This window comes from Antechinus flavipes, chromosome 4 (genome assembly GCF_016432865.1).
Source record: "Antechinus flavipes isolate AdamAnt ecotype Samford, QLD, Australia chromosome 4, AdamAnt_v2, whole genome shotgun sequence".
In the NCBI taxonomy this organism is placed as follows: Eukaryota; Metazoa; Chordata; class Mammalia; order Dasyuromorphia; family Dasyuridae; genus Antechinus; species Antechinus flavipes.
This window is the reverse complement of record NC_067401.1, coordinates 161,001,022-161,013,412: the sequence shown is the minus strand read 5'-3', so window position 1 is coordinate 161,013,412 and position 12,391 is coordinate 161,001,022. Positions and strand designations below refer to the sequence as shown.

Below are 12,391 nucleotides of genomic sequence, written 5' to 3'. Positions count from 1 at the left end.
CAAAGGAAGACAGGTAATCAAACCAGGTGACAAAGTAGCATACAATGTATTCCATATCTGCAGTTGAGAAAGGCAGTATGTTATATCCTTTCTTTTCCATAATCAGGATTCTATACTAGAGTTAATGAACATCTAGGTGACACAGTAGGTAGAGTATGGGGTCTGGAGTCAAGAAGACTGCTCTTTTCTGAGTTCAAATCCAGTCTCAAATATTTACTAGCTATCTAAAAATGAGTTGGAGAAGGAAATGGCTAACTGTTCCAGTAGCCAAGAAAACATGAAATAAGATCATGAATAATTTGACAAGTCTTAAAAACAAGTAAATAACACTGAAATTAATCGAAATTCAGACACCTCTTAACCACTTACATAATTTGTAATCATGGAGTATTTTTCTCTTGATTTTGCATCATTCTCTCTGAATGTCATGTTCTCTTCCTACATTCATGCTCTCAGCTTCCCATGATACTTTGAAAGTTTAATTGGCTTAGAATAAAATAGCAATGTTTTATTTGTCTCTCTAAAGTAAACATATTGAAAATACTTGAGTGATTTTTTTTTTTAGTGATTTAGAAAATAAAACCCATGTGTTTCTTTTTTTACCAGTGTTGGTACATATATAGTAAAATGTTTGGACTTTGTGATAGAAATTAAGGGAAAAGAATAGGATATTTCATTTATCAATTTATTTATCAATTAATAATTTTCAAGAGCTCTTTAGAAACTTATTTAATTAAAACTTTGCACTTAATATTTTAAAGAGTTTGTGATATACTGAAATAAATACTTCTAAAGAGCTCTAAAAATATTTTTTTCTATAAATTTAAATTTTGACTTTTAATATTGCATCTATAGTAATAGTTGATATTAGAAAACTGATGAATAAAAGGGTTATGGCTATTATGTAGGAAAAGAATTGTAATAGATCAGGGAAAATAGCAATTTATATTTTCTTATGAATAAAAACCAAATAAGTAGAATGATCTTGATAGTTTTTTTAATTATTATATTATTAAAGCTAGAGGGTTTGCCTTCAGTCCTACCAAAGGTAGTTTTTTGGTGGTTTAAAATGATAAATGTTTCAAATTATCAACAGGGATCTTTTAAAGCTTTTTACTACTATGGAATTGATGCGTTGGACCACACTAGTTGAGGATTATGGAAAGGAATTAAGAGAAGGTTCTCTTGAGAGTCCGGCAACAGATGTTTTTGGTTACACTGAGGAAGGTGAAAAAAGATGGAAAGATTTGAAAAACAGGGTTGTGGAACATGTAAGTACATGGCAATTTTTTCACCCTATATAAAAGATTTGATGACTTTTAATTCTTACTCTGTAAATTATAATTTTTGTGTGTGTGGTCCTAGCGAAAATGAATCATATTAACTCATCTTTTGTTCTCCTTTACGAAGTTTCAGCTAAAATATTTAGTGCTTTGAGTTTGATCAGAAGGCATTGTCACCTTGTAATTTTAGGGACCTCATCTTGTGTGATAATAATGTATAAAGTTTATTGCATATTCAAATGATCTGTCTTTTATTCCTGAGAGCACACATATATTAATCTCAAATGTTTCATATTTCTTCTAATTTTGGATTTTTAAAATTGCTAAAACTGCTTTAGTCAGAATCTCAAAATCCACATAATTTAAACTAGAGGAATATTTCTTAAAGAATGGATTTCTTTTAACAATTATAAAAACCGTGTATCAGAGGCTTACTGCACAATATTTTCTCATTCGTACAAAACATTCGTATGCCATTATGGAAAGTGAATATGTTTCAAAATAATGAGAGCATGTCATTCAGAGCAACTTGGAAAGAATATGACTCTTCTTCCATGATACCACATACAAAGAATGAATATTTAGAGAAATAGGTAGATATAACTGTTTGTAGATTTTAGGTGCAAGTCATAGACTCACTTTTTTACTGCCACTTAGAACTGTAATATATTTTAACCCAAAATCTTTTTCCCCCCTCTATATTTTATTTTTTCAAGTACATATAAAAATGATTTTCAATATTCATTTTTGTAAGAATTTTGAGTTTCAAATTTTTCTCCCTCCTCCTCAAGACAGCAAACAGTCTGATATAGATACAATCACTGAACATATTTTCATATTAGTCACAATGGAAAAGAAGAATCAGAACAAAAGGGAAAAACCAACAAGAAAGAAAAAGCAAACCAAAAAAGGTGAAAATGAAATGAATTCAATCCAGAATCAGTCTCCATAGTTCTCTCTTTGGATACAGTTGGCTTTTTCCATCTATTGGTATTGCTTTGGTTCACTCGATTCCTGAGAAGAGCTAAGCCTGTCATAATTGATCATCATATAATCTTGTGGTTATTGTGCACGATGTTTTCCTTTTACATTGTGTCAGTTCATATAAGTCTTTCCAGGCTTTTCTGAAATCAGTCTGTTTATTTCTTATAAAACAAATAATATTCCATTACTTTCATTTATCATAACTTGTTCAGCCATTTCCTAATTAGTGGACAGCTACTCTCATCTTCCAATTCTTTGCCATTACAAAAAGAGCTACTACAACCATTTTTGCACTTGTGAGTTCTTTCCCCTCTTTTATGATATCTTGGGACCCAGTAGAGACATTGATTAATCAAAATGTATGCATAGTTTGATAGCCCTTTGATAGTTCCAAATTGCTTTCCGGAATGGGCTAAATCAGTTCACAACTTCACAAAAAATGCGTTACTGTCTCAGCTTTCCCACATCCCCTCCAATATTTATCATTATCTTTTTGGTTACCTTAGTCAATCTTAAAGGTATGAGGTGAATCCTCAGACTTGTTTTAATATGCATTTCTTTAATCAATAGTGATTTAGAATATTTTTTCATATGACTATAGGTTAGTCAAAAAATTTGATCTTCTTTATGCTACTACAAATTGGATTCTTTCATCAATCTCATTTTTCATTACTTTCCTCTTATTTTCCATCTCAAATGTTTTGTATCATATTTATTTGGATTTTTATCATTCTGACTTAAATACATATTTTATGGACCTTATAGGATGCTATGTATGGTCCTAGTGAACCAAGAACTATATATGATTTTCACTTTTTTGTGTCTATTTTATCTGTTTGTTTTGCTGAGACAATTAGGATTAAGTGACTTGCGTAGGGTCACACAGCTAAGTAGTGTTAAGTGTCTCCAGCCAGATCTAAATTCACACCATCTTGACTTCAGGGCTGGTGTCACATAATCCATTGTGCCATTTGGCTACTCCAGTTTTTTGTGTCTTTAGCCCATAGAATAGTATCATGTATTTAATAAATATTTTGGAAATTTATGCCCTGGACTCTAAAGATAGTAATGGGGAAGCAATTATATGACTTTTTAAAAAGAACTTGCATGATGTAGAACAAGAAAAAGAAATGGGAAAGGAAATGTTATTGTCAGGTGCATATTAACTACATCAAAAACATTCACTGAAACAGTAAATTATAACTTTTTACAGCTTTACAAATCTTTAGAATGTTACATCCATTTTCTATGGCACTATTTTTGAAACCACATGAAACCACACTTTTATCACTTCACACTTTAAGTATACCTTTGAATTGTCCGATATTCCATATATAGTCTTGGTTATAACCCATGGGTTTTCAGTTGATTGACGAGTCAGTCAGTTCTCACTTCAGTGAAACATTTTCATCTGCCTCTTGGATAAATTTCTTAATCTTTTGTGACACGTAGCATGGTGCAAGGTCATTTTAAAATATTCTCTCTTTAAGAATTTCTGTAATTTTGGAATAATTCTGCTTCTTAGCATACTTATCAGTTTATTATTCCCTAAATTGTGACAACTTCCTATCACACTGGAAGTCAAATGCCCAAAACATTGTTTGGGGTGGTGGATGTTTTATGATCTTAAGACTATCTAGATTTTATAGGCTTATCTCATCAATTTCTAACACTGGTGTCGAGTATTTACAGTGAAAAAGTGAATTTCAACAATAAAAAGTTACTTTTCCCCTCCAAACTTTGTTTAGTTTTTGTATTGTCTGCTCCATAATAAGTGGGTTTTCTTCATAGCAATGATTAAGTGATTTCTTGGTCTTCTAGATAATCTTCCAACTTCAGGAAGTTTATACTGCATTAAAGGAATCAGTAATAATCCCACCATTTTTCTAGTTCCCCTGAGAATCTTTACTTGTTTCCTGGGGGGCTGATTAGGCTGTTTTGATCAGTAGTTTGTTGGTTCCTGATGTTATTTCATGGTTTTGACCACATTTTTCCTCAGTGATTTCATGTGACTGTTGCAGTTTCATAATGAAACACCAAGAACTAACTATTGCAGTCTTTCTAATGATCATTCAAATGTGCTGTTTGAAGAGCTATACCTTGGCACATCCATTCTTAAAACTCAAAGAATTAAAAACACAGCAAAAGAGTAAAACATCTGTGTATTCTATTAAATATAGCACTAAACTGACAGAAAAAAACTTAAATAGAAAATCCAGCTCAGTCCAAATTTTATCAGATCCAGGTTAGGCATTATGTATCACCTTCAGCATCAGTACAAGTACATATGTATGATCATTACTATTATAAAAGAAATATCAAATTCTTGTCTAAAATAATATATATACCACTATAATTTGGAATTTTTCAAGGAGAAAGGTTCATTCATTTCAGATCAACTTTTGGGTATCTATACTGTTTTTTAATTGGCATTTTACAGACCATATTTCATTTTCAGATTTGTGATACCCATAAAAAGACTTTTTTCCCCCTACCATCAGAGTTTTATATTAATAGACCCGTTTACTTCTAAGTTTCAGGAATAGGAAGATATAATGTTTTACTGTATATATATTTGCATATTGTATGATATATATTTAGACACATTTTTCTCCTTGATGGATGTTATGTTGAGAAGGAGTTGAATTTAAAGTTAAGTACAATAACTTGTAAATTATACTTAAATATATTTTGGTTTCTATAGTTGAAATTTTATTAATTAGTTTCATTGTGCTGGACTTAACACTTTTCCCCCCATAATGTGAATGTCATTTTAATTTATTGAATGTACATTTAAACTGGAGCTTAAAGTAACATTATTACTGTTGAGTTTTCAAATATAATGATTTTAAGTAGTTTGAAATAAAATTTCCTTATGATTAAGTTGGTTTTTAAGCATTATCCTAGATGTCTAGATAAATTCTTTTTTATCCAATATAACCCCAAGAACTTATTTCCTTTCTCCCATCTCCTACCCTGGCCTCAGAATATTAGGATAATGGCCAAATACTATACCAGGATAACAATGAAGCGGATGGCTCAACTTCTGGATCTTTCTGTTGATGTAAGTACTAACTTACTTAATTGTTCCCAATTAGTCCATTCCTGTTTATGTAGTCTATATATAAACAGATCCCAGATTTATTGGCAAGATATCTTAGAAATTGCCTAGTCCAATCCTTTCATTTTATAGATGAGGAAACTGAGGACCAGAAAGTTTTAAATGACTGAGGGAAGATCATACCAAGTAGTAAGTGGCAGAGCCAATTTTAAAACTAGGTTAAATAACATTCAATGTAGTTTGAATTTTAAATGAAAACTTGACCTTTTTTATATAAAATTTGAGTTAGGGAATTTATCTGAGATGACTTGTAGCCAAAAATTAATCCAAATGTTGAAATTATCTTTGGGGTATTATTTATAGAAATTAAAATTGCCATTTAGGTATAGTGTGTTTCAGAAATACATTGAATGACTTGAAAGTTAAGTTGATTCAGAAATTTGAGTTTTTATATACAGTAACTTTAGTAGATGAATGATATAAATAATATAATAAATTCATGAATTATTGTACTTTACCTAGATTTTTTATTGAAGTTGAAATAAAAGTAGACATTGTTAAAAAAATTTTATTGGTGATTTAGGTCAGTTTCAAACTCAGAAGTGGGGATGATTAAATTATACAAGGATCCCATTTGGGCTGCATGTTGATTTACAAAAACACTATATTAACATCTATTTTTAATATATTTTCATTTATTTTGTTAAATATTTCCCAATTACATTTTAATGTGGTTTGCTCTTCACTCAGAATTGTTTTTAACCTCATGTGAGTGAGCCACATGTTTTGATACCTCTAATTTAGGCTAATAACAATAAATTGTACAAACAAAGACAGAAAAACCTAGATTGCTAGTAGTTTTGTCAAAACAACCCAGGGGTTTTAGTTGACAGTGAGTGAACATGAATAGATGATTAAAAGCTTCTTTCTAATTATCTCATTCTACTTTATTTTCACCAAATGTTTTTCCCAACTCTTCCTTTCCTCCCATCATGGTTCCTTAAAATGTGATCGCTTTCATCAATAGATACCTAGGGAAAGTGTTTTTCTTTTCAGAAAGTAATTTGATTATAGATTACATTAATAGCAAATTAGAGAGGTTAAGAGTAAGGATAGCATGTAGAAATCAGGCCTTATATGGGGGGAGGGAGGGAGCATCACATATTCAAAGGAATATTGATAATTAAGAGGAAGCAATTGGAAACTATGTCTTAAAAACAATTAAAATAATAACTAAGGATCTTACTTCTGCCAGTGCATAGAAGGGACTTAGGGAGAAACTAACTATTGTCAAATATTTGAAAAGCTCTCACATGGAAAGCAAGGTTTCATTTTTTTCTACCTTGCCTCAGAAGGCAGTACTGGAACTGCTAATGGGTGGATATAAAGAAGAATATTTTAGCTCAGTAGAAGGAAAAAAAATTTTTTAAGAATTTAGACAGTCAAGCAGGGGAGTTTTATGAAATAGTAATCACTTGAAGTTTATAAGCAAATAATAGATGGCTATCTTTCAGAGAGAGAGAGTTTATTTTTTTGTTTCTTTTTGATTGAAAGTTCAGCTGCATGAATTATAAAATCCCTATAATCTTCATGATTAAGTTATAAGAATAGGGATTGTCTATTTTCATATCTAAAAGACTGACTCAGAATTTCAGCATTTGCATATTAGTGATGATGCATCCTGACTTCACTAGTTGTCTGTGTCAATTTATAAGTTGTTTTTGTTGAATTTTATTTATTTGCGTGCTTGTAATGATAATTTTGCTTTTTTTCTTTGCAGGAATCAGAAGCATTTCTTTCAAACTTAGTAGTAAATAAGACCATCTTTGCTAAAGTAGACAGGTTGGCAGGAATTATCAACTTCCAAAGACCGAAGGACCCAAATAACTTACTAAATGACTGGTCTCAGAAACTGAACTCACTGATGTCTCTAGTTAACAAAACCACACATCTCATAGCAAAGGAGGAGATGATACATAATCTACAATGAGGGATTCAATACCCTAAAGCTTTTAAGAAAGCATTACAATTGGAGGGCATAAAGACTATTATTACAGTGTACCTGTTGGGTTTTTCCCCTCTTATTCCCCACTTCCTAGTCTGAAATATAAAACGAGTAAAAATATGAGACATTATTTGAACATCATTTCCTTGATTTCTAATTGTTTAACTTTGCTTTTGCATTTGATGCAAGAATATAATACAAACTGTATTGTTTAATCAAAATTGTGTTGTAACTTACTCAAAAATCTTTTTCTATTGTTAAAAATCCTTTTAGCAGTTTACCATTTGTTTTCATTCAGCTAACAACCATAATAAAAAATAGTATATGCATTTTTTTTTTACTTTCCATGGTTTCTTCTGTTTCTGAAAATTAATTGTGATAATGATTTGGCAAGTGTTTTTATAAAATAAAATGTATCATCTGGCAAAGTCATAAGACTGAAGTAAAACGCAATACAGATAATGTTTTTAAAGTGACTTACATGAATGTAAGATTTGTAGTTGTACTGGGCTCCCTGATTAAGCCTATGTTCAACAGTTATTCAACAATTATGTTAAAGACCTCCTTGACTGTATCCCTGCACACCAACTAGATTTACCATTCAGTCATTTGGACTTCTCTTACATTGTCCTTACCAGTTGTTTGAAATTAATAAATCATATGATGGTATTGGCATGTTCACACATCTTGAGTCGTGTTATCCTACCTTATTGAACTACTTTTAATGTAACATTATTTTTGTTTGTTGGTCTTGGGTGTTTTTCCCTCTTCAGGGTTTAAATTAGGTCCTGTTTTTATTGTTCTTGTAATTTTCCAAACATTTGGAGACTAATTAATAGGAGCAGTGTTTTATATTCATTTTCCATTTAGAGGTTTTTAGATAATCCTGGACTATGTAATTTTAAGATTGCAATCACATTAGTGCTCTGAGTTAGTGTGAATATAATGAAGTACTGTATTTTATTGAAAATTGTATGCATTTGTCACATTTGTAACATCTGTTATCACTTAAAATTCACACAAGATGACAAGCTCCAAAACATCAAGAATTCACACTGGCACTAAAAATAAAGTCAGTATTAATCATCTTGTAGATGTGTTGAGTGAAAACGATAGAAAGTGTAACATCTTTTGGCCTTGGGCATTTTGTACTTGTAGTTGAAGTACATAGACTCCTCCCTTTTTTTCTTAATATATAGCTTTTTTTTTTCTAATCACATATAAAGATAGCTTTCAACATTCATTTTTGTAAGATTCTCCCTTTGTCCATTACTTCCCTTCTCCCCAAAACAGCAAGAAATCTGACTTAGGCTATATGTGTACAATCTATCTTTTCATTATAATCTATCATTGCTCATTCCCAACTGATGCTTTTTATACATCTTAATTTCTGGCTATTTGTAACTATATTCCTATTGCTTACATCTCATATTATTTGTAAGTGCTTAACTATTGCTATTTTTTTTCTTTCTAAACAATAATCAAATAAGGAATATATTTGTTAACTCCTCTGTGTATTTGCTATATGTGGGGAATTATTTAACATGTTGGACAAATTAAATGTTTTCAAAGTTCCAAAAAAAAATTTTTTTAATATTTCTTAGATGTTGGGCCTTGTTGTTTATCAACAACATTCATAGATAGGGGAAAAGACTTATTTTAAAAATAGGAACATATTAGATCTATAATTAATATATAGAATAACTGGTATATAACTCACCAATCTTTTTACCTAATTTCTACTTTTTCAAAATTCCAAATTTCAACAAATGCTTCTCTAATAATAATTACTTTCTCTAAACCTGCTATCAGATAATTTATTTTAAAGTTGTCCTCATCTATCATGTTCTAAATGTTAAATTTAAAAGTTCATGTTAAATGCTTTGAGATCATTGGATCAGGGAGAAAGCATGTGAAGAAAAATAAATTTGTGGGAAAGTAATGAATGGTTTAAAAACTCAAAATTATTACTAATTTATAAAAAGCAATGTAGCTTTCATATCTAGAACTACATTATATTTCAGATAGATTTTGTGTTTTGTCCTCTATTCAATATTTTTGCCCATGAGAAAATGTTTTGCAGCTTTTTTTTTCAGCTGTTTTTTCCCCCAAGTTATTTCATTTTAACATCATGTTACTTCAAAAGATCCAAACTGACATCTTACAATGGTATATGTCACAACTCAGTCCCCTGAATTGTTTTAAAAGATTTATGTTGGTGGTCAGTCTTCTAGTCATGGGCCTCTTCAAACATAGTGAGGCTTGCCCAAGTTTGACAGTCGATCAGGATTGTCCCCTAAAGTACTTGAGGCTTTTTCCTTTCTGACTAATTTTTTTAACTCATTGCTCCATATTGCTTACTCTCTAGGAGAGTGGGTGAGAGGAAGAGAGGGATAAAAAAATTTAGAATGCAGGATTTTGCAAGGGTGAATGTTGAAAACTGTCTTTGCACATATTTTGAAAATAAAGCTATTTAAAAATTCATTGCTAACAATAAGTTCTATGTTATTAAAAGAAGATTTTTCAGAATATGATATCTAGGCTCTTTTTATTATAATATTGAGGTAATTCAATGATTCTTAAATTTTTTCTCTTTTATCTGTTTTCTAGGTCTCTTGTTTTTGCTATGAGGTACCCTATATTTTTTTCAGTCTTTTGACTTCATCTTAATATTTCTTATGTCATAGAGTCATTAACTTCTGTTTAATCCATTCAAATTTTCAGGATGTTGTTACTTGGACAATTTTTTGTACCATAACCCACCTCTTCTGCTAAGTAAGCTTTACTACCAAGCTGAGTCAATGAACTGATTAAAGTTCTGAGTTCTTGCATAGTTCTGATTTCTTTTCTTTACATGGTTATCATTCTATAAATTGTCTTCTTGTTTCTTTCTACATTAGTTCATACAAATAGAAAAGTGTTTCTTCATTCTCCTTGTTTTTAGTTGTTCTCTTCCTTATTTATCTCTTTGCATCCCCTGCTAAAATGTAAGCTCCTTGAAAGCAAGAGTTGAGATTTTGTTTTTATTTCTGTTTTAATATCCCCAGGAGGCACTTAATTAAAGGCTGGTTGGATTAAACTGGAATATTTCTGCCCCATTTCTCTGAAACCCTTTCTGCTTTCTTGTGTATTTTTCTCCCCAAAGGCAACTGGGGTTAAGTGACTTGCCCAGGGTCACATAGCCAGGAAGTGTGTCTGAATTCAGATTTGAACGGGGGTCTTCCTGACTTCAGGGCTGGTGCTCTATCCACTGTACCACCTACCTGCCCCTCTTGTGTATATTTTTTTAATTGACTTTTTTAAATCTATTTTTCCACTACTAAATAAATTTAATTCTAATATGCCTATTGTCAAAAAGAGAAGAAAAAAAACTCAAAATACATTACAAGCTATTAGGAATGAGTTTGTTGATTATTTAAGAGTAATCCTTGACATTTGCTACCTAAAATGTAAATTAGATGTTGTTGAAATTAAGTTACTCATTCTAAACAAATTCAGTTATTCAAAAAATTGGACAATTTGAAAATGAACACAACCTATTTGTGTCTTTTGTGTGTATGTGTGTATAGGGGAAGTTATGTTTCTATGACATAAATACCTCTGACTTCCTTCCTGGCTTTAAAAAAATTCTCATGCTATTTGTGTATGTGATGACAGGGCCATATGTCTTTAAGGAAAACATTTGCTGATGTTGCATTTAGATGCTTTTTGTGGAAAAAAAAGTTTTTCATCCTTATTAAAATGTTAGTTTCATCAGTTATATTAGAGTTTGATAGTCCTACCATATAATTTATGGTTTGAGGATTTTTTCATGCAGAAATTCTTAGTATTGATGCTTTCACTGAATATTCAAATTTTTTAAAAACCAAAGTAGTGGCTTTGCTAAATATTTATGGGTGCTTTATTAAAGTTGACGTTGCTGTCAAGATTGTTTTCTTGGTATCCTGGAGATTTATCCGGAAATTATACCGTGCTGTGCTACTTCTACCTGCTTCACTGTTGTTCTGATTGATAGTTAATGTTTTCTTGTACAATTTCAAGTACCCAGTCTATTGCAGATAATTTTGCAAAGCTTTCTTGAATTGATGATATGAATAGTCAGTTCATAATGCTCCCTAGCTGATTTATTAAGACTATAAAATTTTTAATGAGATGAAGAATATAATAGTGTGGGGGGGAAATAGTGGAATCAAGTCTTGGACAATTGAGTGGATCTTCACTTCTTTGGAGATTTGGAATTTTGGAAAGCCATTGTTTGGCCATGCATGACCAAGGAGTTTAGACTACATACCAACAAAAAGTCTTCTCTTGGCTTCTGAAGAACTGAAGACTTAAGAGATCACTGAGGCAGAATTGAATGGGGGGCAGGCAGTACAGGTGATGGGAGTGCCATGTACAAGGAAAAGCAAAGAAGGCTTATATGGAAAGGCCATCATCTGCCTACAGAGAAGTAATGAGTATAAAAAAGGAATGGTCTGACCCTCTTATCAGTTTTTTGTGGGAATTGAGTGAACCATACTGCTGCCATCTTGTGATTCAATTTTGGATCTAGTTTATTACCTTTTCTATTCGGTTATCAATCTAGTCCAATTTCTGTCTTATGAGAAAACTTTATTCAAATTTGAATTGAGCCCTGCATGACTTAGAAGCTAGACCACCCCTACACTCATTTGAAAACTGGCTCCATACTGGTCAACATTTACTGTGTTCTATGTTCTTTTGATTGAATACTGACACCTGTAGGGAGTAAACACATCTTTTTCTGTTTTCAGGGAATTGCACCTACTCGCTCTCCTCCCATTTTGGAAAGTCCCTAATCTTTCCTCCAATTATTTTTGTTTCCTGGTTTATGTACTTTTAATTATTTTCTTTTAATGCATAAAAATCTGTCTCTCCCTATAGTCAGGGTCCAGTGCCAAGATGAGAAGTTCTAGTCCCAGTTTATTGTGCAGTTGGCATGCATTGCTTAATAAATTGATATTCTTGGAAGCTCAACTTATTTGTTTCCTCAGTTATTTCAGATTTCACTCTTCGCATTTCTTTGTGGCTTTGAATGAG

General features: G+C 31.4%; 1 protein-coding gene across 1 annotated transcript in view; it reads left to right on the top strand.

Moving 5' to 3' along the window:
* Nucleotides 1-8,016, top strand: part of PSMD12 (proteasome 26S subunit, non-ATPase 12) — a 29,861-nt gene extending 21,845 nt beyond the window's left edge. Inside the window, exons 9-11 of the mRNA XM_051995261.1 lie at nucleotides 1,097-1,271; nucleotides 5,254-5,331; nucleotides 7,109-8,016. Coding sequence (XP_051851221.1) covers nucleotides 1,097-1,271; nucleotides 5,254-5,331; nucleotides 7,109-7,318 — 463 coding nt within the window. The 3' untranslated portion in view covers nucleotides 7,319-8,016. The remainder of the gene's footprint in view (nucleotides 1-1,096; nucleotides 1,272-5,253; nucleotides 5,332-7,108) is intronic.
* The last annotated feature ends 4,375 nt before the right edge of the window (nucleotides 8,017-12,391 follow it).